Here is a 17,896-nt window from a genome sequence, read left to right on the forward strand (position 1 = left end):
GTTGCAGACATTGACACTTTATCCCCGAATACGTGATCTTTGAGAACAAGATATTCTCTTGTATAACCAAGACACCATTAACACAACCAAGCTGTGTAACATTGTTACAACGATGTCATTTAATATATAGATGACATTCAAATTTTCCCCAGTTTATAGCAAAATGACCTTTTTTGCGTTTTAAAAATTGAGGATATGATCAAGGATCATGTGTTATATTTGGTTGTCACATCTCTTTAGTCTCTTTTAATATAGAAAAACATCCCTGTTTTTTGTTTTTCATGACATTGACATTTTTAAAGAATCCAGGCCCATTTTTTGGTAGAATGTCCCATAATCTTGTTCTGTCCGATTATTTCCAGCAGTTTTTGGCAGGAGTACCACCTAGGTAGTGATATGTACTTGCATTGCATCACTTCTGGCTGTCTCATTGTTGGCAATGCTCAGTGTGATCACCTGTCTCGGGCAGTGCCTGCCCATCTCTCCATTGACAAGTCCTCTTCCCCCACAGGGCCTGGCACTTCTAAGTTGCTCAGGGTCATAGAGACAGTGTTGGGGGCAGGAGTCAGACTTGGGGCCCAACTGGTCTAGATGCTGTGCTCTTCGCCACATGGCCCCTTTGTTCTTGAAAGCATTGTTTTTAATGGTTTTATAACATTCTATTCCATGGAAGTACTGTAATTTACATGCCCATTCTCCTATTATTACATATTTAACAGTGCTTTCAGTTTTTCATTTGTACATTTTTGTGAATAAATCTCAGTTCTTGTTTCAGTTTCCTCACATGTCAGATGTCAGATTTTGGTTTCTTGACTCTTGCCTTTTTCCCGTAAACTGCTTTCCCTGAACCTTGTGTATTCTTGGGGAAATGTCTGCCCCAAGTGCAGTTTCTGGCTCTGTAAAAATCCTTGTGCTTGTAGTAGTTGTGAGTGAGTGTCTCCTTCAGTAGTATGGATGTGCCTTTCGTTCACTTTCCAGTGCCCCGTGACCAGCCTTTAGTGGACCAGGCCTTTTGTGAGCCATTGTGTTCTTTCATCCTCAGTCCTGTAAGTGAGGTGGTGTTACCTGTCCACATCTTCAGATGAGGAAACCGAGAATCTAGCAGAGTCAGGAGTCAAACCTGATTCCAGCCACCTCCAAAGCATGGATTCTTTCTGCTGTACCCTTCCCTGGAAACTGCTTCAGCCCCCACAGAGGCTGGTGAGCTCGGGGGGCCAGGGCGATCCAGAGAGTGCTGCCAGGTGGAGGCCGGCTCTCAGCCCTGCTCCGGTTCTGCGTCTGGAGCTCTGCCAGGGTTGAGTCTGCCCAGCTGAGGCTGAGCTACGGGGGGCTTCTTGGGACAACTGGTGGGAAGCTCCACGTCTAAGGGGAAGAGCAGCCCCACTGGTGCTGGGGAATGATGACGTTCTGGGCCTTCCGATATGCCAGGCACTTTGCTAGGTCACTCTAAACCTTGCCTCTAATCCTCACAGCAGCCCTGCAGAGGTGGGGCTCTTGGCCGTCCTTGGTTGACTGACGAGGCTCCTGGCCTGGGTGTATAGCCATCTAGTGACATCTGTGGTTCATGTCCAGGCTCCTCTGATCTGGGGATTTGCTATGTCCTCTGAACTTCTGCCTGTTTGCTGGCCACTGCCTCTGTTTTCCCTCTGTGCTATATGGAGTCATCAAGTGAGCTCTTATATCCGGGTCTTGTTAGAAGTATATATTGTCAATAATGTACATATAATACAGTATAATAACAATAATTATATATATTGTTGGCCCACAGGCCCGCTAGGCCAAGGACTGATCAGGCAGCATACCCCTGCACACAGCAGCAGTAGCTGTGCACGGAGGTGCTCGTGTGGGTGACCAGGCTGGGTTCCTGTCTGGAGGGAAGGAGAGTGTTTAAGCTGTGTGTGTCTGTTCTTGCCTGTGGTAACTACCATGTGACACTTATTTTTCTCATCAGTCTATTCACCATCTTAGTGTTGATTACTTTCAGGATACTGTTATGAGAGGTTTGGGGATTTGATCGGAGACGTAAAAGACACTTTTTACTCCAAACAAATGGACCGAAGGTATATTTTATTATATAGAGGATAGTAAAGGTGACAGTCTGTAAACAGATCCAAATAGGTCAAATATTAAGAGGGAAAAAACATCAGCCCGACTGGAAAGGGAAAACACCCACATCGGCTGAAGAGAAATGACACAAATCAACCAGAAAGAGAAACACCAGGTTGACCAAAAAGAGAACATATTAAATTAATTATTTTATATTAAATCAATTACTTTACATCAAATCAGTTACTCACAATATCCACGCCCCACTGCCGGGAGAGCCCTGTCAATCGACACGGCTGGGCAAGGATCACACGTCCTGGGCAAGGTGTCCCTTCCACAGGTGGAACTCTCTCTGGGTCTCAGTTTTTAGCAGTTTTTATACCATCAGTAATTTTTAGAGTAAGCAATTACAGAGTTTGCAGAGCAAGCATTTGGTGTTCCCATGCACAAAATGGTTATCAGTGGCGTACGTGCACTGAGCCCCCTGGCTAACGTCCCAGCCCAGTAGTTGTGTACGTGCATTGTTCTCTTTGGTTATCGTCCCAGCCCGGCACAGATGGCCAGTCCATCCCGTGCTACGACGCTCCAAGAGCCTTGAAATGTTACAACTTGCAACTCCCTCCGTGAGAGAAGGGCCAGTTCCCACCACGCAGAAAGCAGCTTTTATATTTCTTTTTGTGCTGGTGGCTGTAGGTCAACGGAGCGGCCAAACATGGCTGTACTCATGTCAAGACATATTCGGCCGTGGCCGTCTCCATTAACCATAAGACACCATATGTATAGACAATGAACTTTGTACATGAGTACATAAGGCACATCCAAGAATCCAAAATCCAATGACTACAATAATTATAAAACTATCTCGCAATAAAGGACCCAAACCCCAAGGTAACCAATTAAATAACCCCTTAGAATATGAAATGTTATTAACTTGATTTTGCAAATTATGTACAGCATCACAGATAACATTAGTTTGATCTGATATATTGAAACAATATATACCCGGTATTTTAGTACAAGGTGTTTGATGAAGAAGAAACAAATAGTCTAAAGCAGCTCGTTGTATATAAGAGTCTCTCTACGCAGTTTTTGTAATTTTTGAGATATAGCCAAGAAGGCTCTAACAGTATTATTTATTATATGTGTCAACGAGCAGGAAAGGTGTTTAATTTGACGATGGTTGTCTACAATTAGGCCAGGATCAGGTAGTAGAAGGGCAGCTAGCGTAACACATTAGGTAAAGTAACACCTAGACCCAACAGATTAGCTTGCAGAAGTCCAGAAGGATTATTACTGTACCAGCCCCCATCACGGAGGGTAACAGAAGACAAAGCAATGGAGAAATTATAGGCTTGTACCGAGAGATTGCTTGATGTTTCTGAGACCAAATTTTTTGGCCATTTATAGTCCAGGTTATAGGTCCCACTGGTGTAGAGCAGTTGGTCCAGCAGTGCAGGGTCAAAGGTTGTCCTACGGAGACATTAGTTGGCATGTAGGTCTGCAGCAGACATGGAAGTGCAGCACAACATAGCAAACATAGCAGGAATATTTATTCACGCAAAGAAACAGAATTTTTAGGAACATGATATAATTGTTTATTTTCTGGATACATAACTATGAGTGTTGTAGGGGGCCCTTGGGCCACTACTTTTGCGGCACGGGGAGCCGCATTGGGTGGATGTGTCACCCACATTTTTGCTCCAGGTTTTCATCCATCTGTAGATCCAAATTCTTGTATTTTTTTTTTAGTTAATTTACTTGGAGGTTGTCCTTGTGACACATTTGGAGTCAGGAGGGGAAGCACCAATAATTGTCCCACTCGTTCCCCAGACTCTACAGTTAGTACTGTGTCACTACCATTATATAATATAAATTTTATTTTTTTTTGGTAATCTGGATTAATGACTCTTTCTAGTACATCAATACCTTTTGCTGTCAGTCCAGGGCGTCCTTTTAACAAACCAAAGGTATTTTTGGGAAATTGTACCTTTATTTCAGTAGGGACTATAGACTGCTTCTTAGGGGGCAATTGAATAGAATGAATAGTAGATAAATCCAATCCAGCCGCTTCGGCCGTGGCACGAAAAGGCGGTTTAGCAGACTGTAAGGTCATAAGCTCATGGGTGGCGGCTGCCACTTCTGTAATCTTTGCTGGTAACAACCTTGACAGAGGAGTCTCATTAGGGCCTAGTGGCCTGTTATTTAACATATTTAGAGCAGTACTTAGATGGTTGTGCCACCCCTTTAATGAGCCATGACCAAGTTTCCTCAATTGTTGTTTAAGCAATCCATTTATTTGTTTTATGAGGCCTGCAGCTTGGGGGTAATAAGGTATATGATAAATCCATTTTATATAATTTTTTTTGGTATAGGTTTGAATCAGCTTACCTGTAAAGTGGGAACCGTTGTCACTCTGAATTTGCCTTGGTGTTTTATAATATAACTTGATTATATCTAATAATTTTATGGCATTTTGTTGGGTGGCCGCTTTAGCTGGTATAGCCAATAAATAACCAGAATATGTATCAACAGCAGTGTAGGCATAAGTATATCCACAAGAATTTGGCAATGGTCCAATAAAATCTATTTGTCATGTATGGGCGGGAAATAATCCCTTTTGGATATGACCTTGGTAGGGGTATGGAACGCCCCGTTTATTTAACTGTTGGCATAACTGACATTGTTTTACTGCAGTGGCAATATCATCATGGGTGACAAGGATTTTCCTTTGTTTTGTCCACCTGTATGAAGTTTATTTTCCCAAGTGCCCACTCTTTTTGTGGATTTATTGTGTTAAGCCTGGGTTGTGTGTTGTATGACTTTGCACCAGCCGATTAGCATAAAAGTTATACTTTTGTTTTGTAGAAATTATAGAACTGTGAGCATCAACATGAAATACAGTAACAATTGTATTTTGGCATCATAATCATATGTCTTTTTGTAATTTTTTTTTTAAGTTAAAAAAACTTTAATTTTGGCAGAAGTTTATCAAAAATATCAAAAGATTTTAAAACACTTGGTCAAATAGGAAACAATGTCTAGTTATTTATTTAATCAAGTTGACAACAGAAACAGTTAAAGGCAAACAGAGAGTTAAAACAGTCAAAAAACAAAAACAAAAACCTTAAATGAGAGACTTCAGTCCTTTTGAACATAGGAAATTATTTTAACAAAACATAGGTGTTTTGTCTTTTACATAGACTTACTCAAAAGAACACCTTTTAATCTCTATATAAAGAGCAGACTAAAAGTTTAAGAAAATTATCTTTATAAGAGAGAAAGTCAAATTTTAATTTTTTATTAGCTTACTTTAGCCAACTTGATTATGTGTAAAACTCCTCAGGGCTTTACTTTTATAAACCTTTTGTCATTTATTTTTTATATTTAGAATTTGTCTTACGTCTTTTTTTTTTTTAGTACTTTAGGATAAATTTATTTTTTTAATAAAATATAAATATCTCTATTTTTTATACCTTTTTTATGGATAACATACTTTTTGGTTTTTTTGTATACAGACTTTTTAGAAATGTGTATTTTTTTATAGAAAATTTTTTAACATGTACATAATATGTTTATCATTAAACGTAAGCATCTTTTAGTTTTTTTTTTTTGAGATAAGAGACCATAGGCAGACAAATTTATGCTTAGTAACCAATTTTTAATGTTTTATCTTATGTGGAAATGACCCAGAGACTCAATAAATTTTTATTAACTTAATTTAGCAAAACTTTAAAGCTTTAAGTTACCAAAAAGATTTTGGAAGCTGTTTTTGAAATAACTTTGTCTTTTAGAAGTCTCTGTGTATTAATTAAAGATTGCATTTTATCGTGAGAGGTTTTGAATCCTCTCTTTTAAGGGCGACCCTTAAGGTGAACTCATCAGATTCTCCAGAATAGTCATTTCAATTTTAAATTACTTCAAAAGTTTAAATTGAAATTGCCCCATTTTGGCCACTTTTTCTCTCTGGAGTCTATGGAATATTTTGGCAATGTGGTGTTACAATAAAAAACCTATCTTCTTGGATATGGGCTCCTAGCTGAATATAGCCCATTTAGCCAAGAGGTGGCCCAGAGGGCTCTCCTTGGGGATAGATGGAACTTCCCCCCTTCAAAATTACAAACATACAGAACAGACAGTTAAATGGGATCTCAAATAGAACAGATAGATGTATCTAACAGATTTTGGGTAAAAGTCCTACAATTATTTCCACTCCAGTAGGGATAGCCCTGCCTCTTAAAGAGACAGGACTCCAGATGGAGGGGAAGGGAGTTGTTGGTGTAAGCAAAAACAAACAAATAGGCAAACAAACAAATAATTTTAGAGGCTGCTTCCCTGTCATAAGAAAAATGTGCCCAGGGTCAGCGGTGTCAGGTTAGATGGAAAGCACTGGGAGCAGTCCCTAGGGCAAATCACCTAGGCAGCTGCTGGACTGTTTCCCAGGACATCCCACCCGGCCCAGGGCCGCTGAGCCACGGACAAAGAGCCTCCCGGCTGGCTCGCCAAATTATTATTGGATACACATTTAGGCTCACTATTTGTCACTTAAGAGGGGCCAAATAAAACCAGAATGCCAGGCTCACGGCAAGGAAAGAGTTTTTATTTTGGGTGACATCAGCCGGGACTGTAAATTTGAAACTTTTTTTTCTATCTTCCATAGCCCGACGATAAGCAGTCAATAAACATTAACCTCGCCGTGTCAGAAAAGAAACATTATCTCTTTTTTCCTATTGTCTGTAAAGTTTTGGTCATATCCAATGATTTATATTTTGTAGACGAACATCCCAAGCTTTACATAGCCCTGACCTATGAGCCCACTCCCCAGCCAGAGTGCAAAAGGGAGGGTCCTCCCATCCTGGAATTTTTTTCACCTTGGCTTTAGTTACCCTTTGTTTGAACAGGAAAGCCATCTCCTTAATCGAATCCTGCTCACAGCGCCAATTGACAGGACTCTCCCGGCAGTGGGGCGTGGATATTGTGAGTTTTTGATTTGATGTAAAGTAATTAATTTGACATAAAGTAATTGATCTGATGTGTTCTCTTTTCGGTCAACCTGGTGTTTCTCTTTCCGGTTGATTTGTGTCATTTCTCTTCAGCTGATGTGGGTGTTTTCCCTTTCCAGTCGGGCTGATGTTTTTTCCCTCTTAATATTTGACCTATTTGGATCTGTTTGCAGACTATCGCCTTTACTATCCTCTATATAATAAAATATACCTTCGGTCCATTTGTTTGGAGTGGAAAGTGTCTTTTACGTCTCCGATCAAATCCCCAAACCTCTCATAACAGATACCTAAGCTGAGGGTTCATCCTTTCTTCTCTGGACTTGTTTCTGGTGGACAGAGGCAGAAAAATGAGCAGGCAGGCAGGCACCTGGAGTCCTGACAGTAAAAAGAGTAGAAAGAAGAAAGAAAAGGATGTAGAAAGAGAGATACAGAGAGAGATTGATAACTCAATCAAGAGAGACTTTGTATTCCGTTAGCAGGACTTCTGTGTGATTGTCCTCTGAACACCTTTGTGAATTTCTTCCCCTTCACTAGTGTTCTCACTTACTCTGCTTTATCCTCAGACAAGTCATAATATGCACCTTAATCTTGATTTGCAGCCAAAGTGATTATCCACCAGACACTTAGTGTCTTAGAAGATATTGTGGAGAATATCTCTGGGGAATCCACCAAGTCCCGACAGATCTGCTACCAGTCACTGCAGGAATCCGTTCAGGTCTCCTTGGCCCTCTTTCCAGCTTTTATCCATCAGTCAGGTAGGAGCTGTCCTCAGGCCTCACTGGTGGGTGGTGCTGACAAGGACCAGAGTAACTGTGTAGCTCTGTAGAGCACGCCAAGCCAGCAGTGCAGGCCTTGACACTCAAGGCAGAGAGCAGTGATGTTGATTGGGGACTCTGGGGCCAAGGCCCCACGGCACCTTCGTAGGCGCCTTGCATGTGTGTCATGTGGCACTGTGTCACTTGGGGCCTCTTGCCTAGTTTTCATTTTTAAGTCTTTGCCTTCTCCCAGTCTGGACCATGAATGGGTGGGGGTCGGAGCCTGATACAGGAGAGAGAAGAGAGCTTTTCCTGATAAGCGCTCCTTCCTTCCTTCTGTGGCAATGTGGGTTTTGCTGAGGTGGTTCCCCTCACCCCACTCTGTCACTGTCACTGATAGAGGCTCTCTGGCTTTCTAGATGTACTTGCCTGGCTCTCATGAGAGCGTTTACAGTAGTCTTGTCAGTCTTATGAGAGAAAGGTCGGGGGCCTCTCAGTCAGCAAATATTTACTGATTACCTCTGGTAAGCAGAGTGTGTGTGGTTAGAGCCAAAACACGATCATACAAGATGATTGTTTAGATCTGAAAGTGGAACCACACTAAATGTAACCAATATTTTCTGCAAATAATCCATTTAATTGACCAGGCCCATGCAACCTGAGTACACCCTCGTTATCCACTTTTAGCCACTTAACTCCTGCCCCAACTGCAGGGATTATTGGTCATAGAGAGAAATGGCTAAAGCACTCAGGTGTTGACCCAGTTGAATAGTTCCATCAATGTGAGCACAAAATGATCCATTTGTAGTGAGAACTTGAACATCGCTGGATGCTGGGCAGTGAGGGAGGCTTCGAGATGACCTTCATTTCTTATAGTGAGCCATCAGATAGAGGTTCACTGTACCAGAGCTGTTTTCTCAGCATGTCTTTAATCATTTTCCACTTTCCATCATTGGCTCTGATGGTGGTGGGGAAATTTCTTCCAGCAGGAAGCCTTAGAGAAAGATGATAGTGCAGATTGCAAAAGGAAGTCCATCAAGCCAAAGGCTTCCGTTTACCCCTGTGTGCATGCCTCTGATCGCTTGCTTTGTCCCTCTGTTTAGACGTGACTGATGAGATGCTGAGCTTCTTCCTCACTCTATTTCGAGGCCTTAGAGTACAGATGGGCGTGCCTTTCACTGAACAGATCATACAGACTTTCCTCAATATGTTTACCAGGTAACCACAGACCTGCTGTCCATGGTTTTCAGGCTCCAAGTGAGAAGTAGTGGGACCTGGCTACAAAGTATGGGACTTTTTGCTCCTTTTCTTCACTTGCCACAAGGAGTGCTTTTCATGCTGGTCCCCAGAGAAACGTTTCCTTGGCTACTGTGTACTTTCTCTTGTCTGCAGAGAACAGCTGGCTGAGAGCATCCTCCATGAAGGCAGCACTGGCTGCCGGGTGGTTGAGAAGTTTCTGAAGATCCTGCAGGTGGTGGTGCAGGAGCCTGGCCAGGTGTTCAAGCCCTTCCTCCCCAGCATCATCTCCCTCTGCATGGAGCAGGTGTATCCCATCATTGCTGAGGTATGAGGGGCTGGGGTGGTCCCGTGTTGCATTCTCTCTGCAATTGGGGAGGGAATGAAATATTGAGGAAAACACATTGCGTTGTAAAGCAAATTTGTTAGTTATTTCATTTTTCTTGTAAAATAATTTTTTCTAAGAAAGAATGCCTTTAGCTTGGTACAGTCTTTTTATATTGGTTGAGTTAATTGGAACTAGTCTGGTGTAAGCATAGCAGGTTAATTGTCACAAGATTGGTTAGTAAGTAGGATCAGTCTCTCACGGCAACTTTTATAACGTTAGGTGAATATATGGTTTTCTCCAGCAAACATTATAACAAATATACTTTCCTATTAAGAACATTCATGATCTCGAGGATACAAGGCAAAACCTTGGAACCATTCAAAACTTTGGTTGTTAAAGGAAAGCTCTTTGTCCTTAGAAAATAGACAGACACTCAGCATGACAAGATCCAAACTAAGTATAGATTTAACTAAGTTTTATGTAATAGTTACATAACTGAGAGCTAACCTTTCAACTGCCCAAACTAAGGCTTAAACAAGTCCAGTTGCTTTGCATCATTAAGCACACTTGGGCCCTGTGAGGATTCCTGCCATGGAAGGTCATGCTCTCTGGTCTCAATTTAACTTTAATTAAGGCTGAATTAAATATATCTGGGCCTTATAATGTTGAATTCTATAGAGACTTCTGGAATAATGTGACCTGTCATGCTTTACAGTGACGTGGAGATTTTTGGTTAGTTGAAAACATTGCTGAGCCTGCTTCCCTCTCCTCTCCTCCTCCCAGAATCCCGGCTGCCAGTGAAAGGAGACAGGCCCAGAGAGCATTTAGCACCGCACGCTGCCTCCCCCCGGAGGTGCTGCCTCTACCCGGAGGTCCTCTGATGTTTCTGTGGTTCCTAAGTGCTCTTTAAATTCCTTTTCTACAGAGGGCAGAACCACTTTTAAAGTTTATTCTTTGTCTTTATGCTCAGAGGTCGCCTAAAATCAACAGGTTAGCTGGCGTTTTTTTATCCTGGGAAGAGGAACAACACTAGTAAGGAGATGTGACAGATCACATCACCTGCTTTCTAAACAGGAAATCCACGTTCCTAATTGTTTTTCCATTTAGTAGCCTTTTTTCCTAGCTTAAAAAGCTGAGTGCTTCCATCAGAAAAGGGCCCGTTGGCACTGACCCCGGCATTCTGTCTCAGGTGTGGCCCTGTCTCTTCCAAAGTACTCCTGGTGTGAACTGCTGGGAGGAGGAGGGCTTGAATGGGACAAGAGAGTGGAAAGCTGACACTCTGCTTGTGTTCTCAGACATCTCTTAGGCCTCTTTGTTGCTCTGGGCCCAGGCTGGGAGTGGCTCCCTGAGCCGCAGGAAGGGAAGGTTTTAGGGTCTGTGTGTGTCCCCACAGCGCCCCTCCCCTGATGTGAAGGCTGAGTTGTTTGAGCTCCTTTTCCGGACGCTCCATCACAACTGGAGGTACTTCTTCAAGTCCACTGTCCTGGCCAGTGTCCAGAGGGGGATTGCCGAGGAGCAGATGGAGAATGAGCCTCAGTTCAGTGCCATCATGCAGGTAACGTGGAAGAGCTGGGAGGCTGCCATGTGATCCAAGAACAGACAGGCCTCATTCTGGACACCACCTGGGTCCAGTGGCTGTCTGATCCTTAGTTTGCTTCTCTGGCATATGGTCCCACTTCCTCTAATGTAGCCACTGGAACAAGTGGCATCTTGGAAGCCCTGCAGTTTTGGGTCTGAAGCTCAGCTCTACCTCTTAGTACCTATGAAGTTAATTAACTTCTTGGAGCCTCAGTCTCTTCATCTGTAAAATGGGGATAGTGCTGCCTATTTCAGGGGTTTGTTGTGAGGTTGAATGAGATAGCATACACAAAGTACCTGGCACTTGGAGATGCTGGATAAATGTCAGTTCCTTTTGCCTTATAGCAGTGTCTTCAAGTGTAAGGAGACTGCCTGCATCACAGTTGCCCGGGGCCTCCTTAACCAGAGGCTAACTGAACAGAGTCCCTGCATTTTTTTTGTGTGTGTGTGTGAGGAGATCAGCCCTGTGCTAACATCTGCCAATCCTCCTCTCTTTTTTTTGCTGAGGAAGACTGGCCCTGGGCTAACATCTGTGCCCATCTTCCTCCACTTTATATGGGACGCCGCCACAGCGTGGCCTGCCAAGCAGTGCGTCGGTGCACGCCTGGGATCAGAACCGGCAAACCCCGGGCCGCTGCAGCAGAGCGCGTGCACTTAACCGCCTGCACCACCGGGCGGGCCCCTCCCTGCATTTTTTAAAGATAATTCTTGTGCCATATTGGGAGAAACACAGCCCCGTGAGTCAGTGCTCCCTTTCAGACCAAGTGCGACTGTTGTACCCTAGAGAGCGAGCTGTCGGGTGGGGGGCTGCTGAGCGCACCTTGCTGTGGAAGCCTGGGGCAGCCTCCCCTTGCCAGCGTGGCTGGGCTGGTCAGTTGCTGCTTTCAGGTGCTCTGCTTGTTCTGCACGCGGTTGTATAACGGTTTTATTCTAAGCCAAGGTTGAAGTCGAGGGTCCTTTGTTTTTTCACTGCCAGCTTTTCCTCATAGGGAAGCCAGAGGGATTCTTCCACCCTCCCTCTCTTCACCCCCCTGCCCCCATGCACACATGTGTGTACACACATGCACGCACACGCACTCCCTGTGTGGAAACTCCTCTCTGGAGAAGCACATGCCCTGCTCCTGGTCTCTGCAGTCCCTTCCCTGCATTCCATCTCCAGTACCCCTTACGGCCTTGGGTCTGGAGTATGCAAGTGTTTGCTCCTCTCCTACCTCCCTCTTACACTCTGTCCTTTCTCTTAAGACTTCTTTGGCAGACTGATGCCTGGTCCTGCACTCAAGACTGGTGAAAGCCACTTTGGAAAAACAGCTTCACAGTTTGGCAGTTTCTTGTAAAGTTAAACATATAGTTTTACATGACCTGGCAATCCCACTTCTAAGTATTTTACCTAAGGTGAATGAAAACATGTAGTCACACAACCTATACACAGATGTTTATAGTCGCTTTTTTCATAATTGCTGAAAGCTGGAAACAATCTACATATCCATCAGCTGGTGAATGGATGAACAAACTGTGGCACATGTGTAATGACTTCTACTCAACAGTAAAAAGAAACATATTCTTACACAGACAACAACGTACATGACTTCCAAATACATTATGCTAGGTGAAAGAAGCCAGATCCACAAGGCTGCAGACTGCATGATTCCATTCCATTATATGACATTCTGGAAAAGGCAAAACTAGAGGAACAGAATGAGCAGTGGTTGCCTAGGGGTAGGGAGGGAGCACTGACTACAAAGGGAGCATGAGAGAACTTTCTGGGGAGATGAAAGTGTTCTGTGTCTCAATTCTCATGGTAGTTAGATGACTCTGTGTGTTGGTCAGAATGACACAATGGCAAACCTCCAAAGGGTGAATTTTACTCTGTTACACTTCAATAAACCTGACTTTAAAAAGTAAATAAAACCATTGGGCATCATGGAGATCCCCTCACGGCAGTGGGGATTGTAAGACCCCCTTCTTGTAGCTTAGGAGCCCAGGGACAGAATGACAGCAATCCCCAGCTTGTTCTACAGAAGTGTCCTGCACACCACTGGGTTTGCATTTCATTGGCCTCCCCCATTCCTCCCACAGTCATTTTCTATTGGAGCAGGGCTCTTTGTGGGTTTCTTTTGGGGGGGTTCCCTTTGCCCTTGAACTAGTAACTTTTACAGTCCAGCAATTGCGAAGCAGTTTAAAAATTTGCTATTGCTTAACCCCAATGCAGAGGCAGCCAGTTGTGAAGGAGCCTCTAAGGATTTGTGGTTTATAAGACCTGAGTGCCAAGGAGAGAGCGGCTTATGGAGTGCTAGTGGTTGGCTTGAGGGGAGGCGGGCAGGCTTCGGTGTCTTAAGACTGCTGAGGTATTTGACTAGAGTTGTTAGCTTCTTGCTTCAAAGGTAGATCCCATGAAGGGGTCTAGAGGTTTATTACAAAAGGTGTAAGATGAGACCAAAATAAGAAGCGAGGACCAGTAGAGAGAACTTAGGAGCTAAGACTGCATAGGAGCATTGCAAAGATCTGACGAGACAGGCCAAAAAAGTCAAGGCAGTGGATACCCATACCCTCGCCCTGCCATCGGCACGAGGAGTCACTCGCGGAGTGTCAGTTCTTTTGTCATAGGGTAGGTGCCCTAGAGGGGCTGGGTCTGGGGGTGTTTAAATGCTGCTTTTAAAATGGTGGTCTTATTTCCTAGGCTTTTGGACAGTCTTTTCTCCAGCCTGACATCCACCTATTTAAACAAAATCTCTTCTACTTGGAGACTCTCAACACCAAGCAGAAGCTATACCACAAGGTAAGTGCCCTATGTTTCAAAAAGGTTCCTTCATCAGAGGTGTCATGGGTCTGGGCTAATGACAGGAAGTAGGCTGGGAGCTGGACAGGTCCAGGGGGCCTGAGTGAGCCCTCACGGCTATCACTCACTCTGATCTCTCTCTGTCTGCAGAAGATCTTCCGGACCACCATGCTGTTTCAGTTTGTGAACGTGCTGCTCCAGGTCCTGGTTCACAAGTCCCACGACCTTCTGCAAGAGGAGATTGGGATTGCCATTTACAACATGGCCTCTGTGGACTTTGATGGCTTCTTTGCAGCCTTCCTCCCAGAGTTCCTGACCAGCTGTGATGGTGTGGATGCCAACCAGAAAAATGTGCTGGGGCGGAATTTCAAGATGGATCGGGTGAGGAGAGAGAGAGGCCAGGCTAAAGGGAGGGCATGGGTGGGCTCTCAAGCCTGGCGCCTATTCAGTGAGGAGGGGGCAGGCTGCCCCTGTGCATGGTTTGTGGCTTGGTGGCTCCCCAGGAGCTTGTGCGATTCCCAGATGACTCGGTGCTGTGGCTGGATTGAGGGGCATGTGCTTTTCCCCATCTTTGGCTTCTGTAGCACCTATGTTCTTCGTCTCAGCCATGGGGCTCCAGTTCCAGCCCCAGCAGTCCCTCTCATTTGTCTGGGCTTCTTTGTACTTGCTGCACCCCGTCGAGCACATCTCTGACTGGGGCCCAGCCGTTGTTTCTTCATGGGTCATGAGCCACTACAGCCCCAACTTGCGGACTTGCAGATAGGCCAAGAAGATTGGTGCTTGGGAGCAGCATCTCTGGGTCCCCAAGGTTAGAGATGGGACCTTGGGCTCCTCCCAGACTACATGGGCTGACCTGCCGTCGGGTCCTGGGAGGAGCCCTCCCAGTACTCATGCTCTTGTCCCCACTGCTGTCCATCTGGGGAAGGTGAGGTGGGCTCTCCCCACCTGTGCCACACCTTGGGTGGGAGCTGGGGTGGTGACAGCCCTGGATGCACTTGAAGCATTGGTGCTGGTGTGTCTGGGTGCTCGCCTGTCTTCCTTCCCGTTCCAGCTCTTTCGTCTCTACTGTTTGCCCAATAAGTCTTCCTGGAACTTCTCCTATGGAATAAGTAATTTTCGTCTTTCTCCACCTCACACTTGATAAAATGACGTCTTTTCTTTCTCCCACATCCTTTTAGTGTTCCTCCTGTGACTGCTGCACTTGAGCAGCCTGTCCCTGGTTCTCCCACAGTGCTCAGATTTGCATGTTGCCCCTGTTAGAGCAAACTCCTCTTCCTCCCTGTTGTCTGTGATATGTGTTAGGACAGTTTCTTCTGAGACTTAGCTGTTTTCCTTTGTCTTGGAACCTTTCTTTCCCTGGGATCTATCTTGTTTTCTCCTAAGCTTCTTGAAGTTCACTTTAGCCATTTGGGTCTTTTTTCTTCCTTTTCCTAAAGGCCAAATCATAATATTTAATGATCAGTTTCTAGTGATGTCATCAGTCAGCTTCTTGATTTAAAGCAGTGGTTTCCAAATCTAGTTAATGCATCAAAGCACCTGAAGTGCTTATTAAAAATAGAGAAACTTACTCTTGTGTTCTGCCCAGGAAATTTGAATTTGGCATTTGGGAGTCACTGATTTAAAAGACATCTCTTGGTTTGTTTTCTTGAGGATGAAATAAAGGACTCAGCACCTTCAGTCACTCATTCACTGTGTATTTGGAGCTGGCTGCCTCTCCGGCCTGGTGCCAGGTTGTTGGGCACCAGTCCCTCCCTGCCTTCAAGGAGTGTTGCTGGGAAGACAGGCAGCAGCGCCCTCTGTTGGACCACACTGGGCCAAGCACTTTGCATGCCCCGCTGTTTCACGCCTTCCAACAACCTTCTAAAGTGTTGGTCCTGTTAACCCCGTTTCACAGATGAACCCAGGCTCAGAAAGGTCAGCAGTTAGTTGGCAGTTACAGAACTTGGGAATGGTCGAGCCAGGGAGCAGGAACTTGGGAATGGTTGAGCCAGGGAGCAGGCTTCAGACCTGGGTCTTCTGGCTCCAGAGCCCACATACAGTGTCCACAAGCAGGGCGAGCCGAGCGCACTTTGAGAACTTGAAGCAGAGGCGCTGACCTAGCCTGCTGGGGCCAGGAAATAGGAAGTATCCGAGCGGCCTTTTTGGAAGAGGCCGGCTTTGAGCTGAAGTTTGAAGAGGAGTAGAAGTTAGGAAAGTGTTGGTGGAGTGGAGGAGAGCTGGAAGTGCCTTCAGCTGTTTTCTGAGCCTCGCCTGTCACCCGGGGTTTCAGGAGGGATCGCCTTGGTGCTACCAGCCAGGCAGGGCTCGACTGGTCAGTGACGGGCACCGTTGTTGTTACCCTGCATTTGGACCTACAATCCAGCATTCAGTAACCCGATCTAAAGATGAGGAAGCGACCTCAGGCGGTGTGGGAGTGGTATATGGTAGAGTGTGGAGTTCCAGCTGCTCCGGGTCTCCATTCGTAGCCTGTGGCCCAGCGGGCTAGGTGTCGGGGCACGTGGGCTACTGCTGGTGTGTCACTCTTGATTGGTGGGGCCTGGGTGGAGAAGGATTCTGAGCACATGGCTCTGTTGGCCGTGGTGAAGGAGAGGTGTGCACTGGCAGCCATACCAGTGTTCACGAGCGATTCCAGTCTGGACCCCCTTCCCTTCCTATTTGTGTAACCTGGGGCGAGTTTCCTAATCTCTGTGTGCTTCACTTGCTTCATCCTTAAAATGGCGGTACTAATAGAGCCTGCGTCGCAGGCCGGTGGTGAGAATGGAGTGAAGGAGTGTCTGAATTGCTCGGGACAGGGCCTGGCAGGTGGGGAGCACTAGGGAAGTCCTAGCTGTCCTTTTTCTCCCGCAGTCCCTTTGCTGACACACGCTGCAAGGAGGAGAAGTTTTGAGTTTTGTAAAATGTTCACGTAGCTCCAAGGCTCACTGTGGGGTGGAAGTGGCTGGTAGGGTGGGTGGGTGATTTGGGGTGCTGGGGGGTCAGGCTGCAGCTGTGCCTCTGCCTTCCAGGACCTGCCCTCGTTCACCCAGAATGTGCACAGGCTGGTCAACGACCTGCGTTACTACAGACTCTGCAACGACAGCCTGCCCCCCGGCACTGTGAAGCTCTAGGCACAGCCTGCTTACTGCCCGGAGGACGCAGGCTCCTGCCGCTGCCACCTGCACCACCTCCACCTCCCACCCCAGACGGCTCCCAGACGAGTCTTGGCCGCACCTCGGATTCTCACACCCTCAGCATCGTTGCTGGCCCCCTGCCCTCTCCATGCTTCTCTCCTGCCGCCCACCCAGCAGAACTGGCTTCAGGGTGTTATCTCGGCACTGGTTGGAGTGCCCAGGGCGTTTGGAGCAGGCAGAGGGTCCTGTGGCCAGGTACCAGGGAGGCACCGGGAAATCCTGTGGGGTGGACCGTGCAGATCATGCGTTTATCAGTCATGAGATAGAAATGCCAAGGACAGCTATGACAGTGCCACCTTCTCACCCTTCCACCTCCCCCCACCCCTGCCGTCCCCGGCCCAACCAGCTAAGGAGAGACATGATGTTGGAACTACGTTGGCACTTCTATCAAGCCTCTCCCTCCTGCCCCCACAATTGCCTTGAAGTCTCTGCTATTTGTCAGAGATTTGCAGACTCGTGTTTTTTTTTGGTTCTCGTTTTCTCATCATTCCATTGTGATACTAAGAAACTAAGAAGCTTCATGAAAAAATAAAATGCTTATGTTGTTGTTATATAAATGCTGGGTAGGGAGCTTCTCTCCACTCAGAACCTCAGGACCAGCATCCTGGTGAAGGGACCATCCTGGTGGGGAGCAGAGCAGTGAGGGATGAGGCCCGTGTTTGTGCCCTGGGGAGAACATCAGAGGGAGACCAACTTGTGTAGAGTCTGGCTACATCCCACCCTTTTCTAGATAACATCTTAAGCTGTGTAAAGACACAGGGTCCCTGTTTCTCACATTCAGAGTGGGTGGGAGACTTGGTCTCACTGGTAGTTAACCTGGTGTGGAGCCGCCACCACCCCTGCTCCTCCAAGTGTGGCCTCCCACTCTTCCACCTCCCAGAGAATGGATCCCTTTCCAAGATACTCAGCCGGGAATTGTCCCTCAGTGGACTGAAGTGTCACTTGAGGACAGCAGGGAGGTAGAGGTCTCTTGATAGAGTGTCTGAGAACGAGGGGAGGGGAGGGGA

General features: G+C 46.0%; 1 protein-coding gene across 9 annotated transcripts in view; it reads left to right on the forward strand.

Annotated features, from left to right (window-relative positions):
* The window catches only part of XPO6 (exportin 6), a 112,710-nt gene extending 95,264 nt beyond the window's left edge, over positions 1 to 17,446 (forward strand). For 8 of the 9 annotated variants that reach the window (XM_058569786.1, XM_058569787.1, XM_058569791.1 and 5 more), the window contains 7 exons: positions 7,646 to 7,801; positions 8,905 to 9,019; positions 9,194 to 9,365; positions 10,759 to 10,920; positions 13,621 to 13,719; positions 13,870 to 14,100; positions 16,725 to 17,446. In XM_058569786.1, coding sequence (XP_058425769.1) covers positions 7,646 to 7,801; positions 8,905 to 9,019; positions 9,194 to 9,365; positions 10,759 to 10,920; positions 13,621 to 13,719; positions 13,870 to 14,100; positions 16,725 to 16,826 — 1,037 coding nt within the window. In that variant the 3' untranslated portion in view covers positions 16,827 to 17,446. The remainder of the gene's footprint in view (positions 1 to 7,645; positions 7,802 to 8,904; positions 9,020 to 9,193; positions 9,366 to 10,758; positions 10,921 to 13,620; positions 13,720 to 13,869; positions 14,101 to 16,724) is intronic. The other variant, XM_058569792.1, reaches the window with a different exon arrangement.
* The last annotated feature ends 450 nt before the right edge of the window (positions 17,447 to 17,896 follow it).

This window comes from Diceros bicornis, chromosome 26 (genome assembly GCF_020826845.1).
Source record: "Diceros bicornis minor isolate mBicDic1 chromosome 26, mDicBic1.mat.cur, whole genome shotgun sequence".
NCBI classification, from domain to species: domain Eukaryota; kingdom Metazoa; phylum Chordata; class Mammalia; order Perissodactyla; family Rhinocerotidae; genus Diceros; species Diceros bicornis.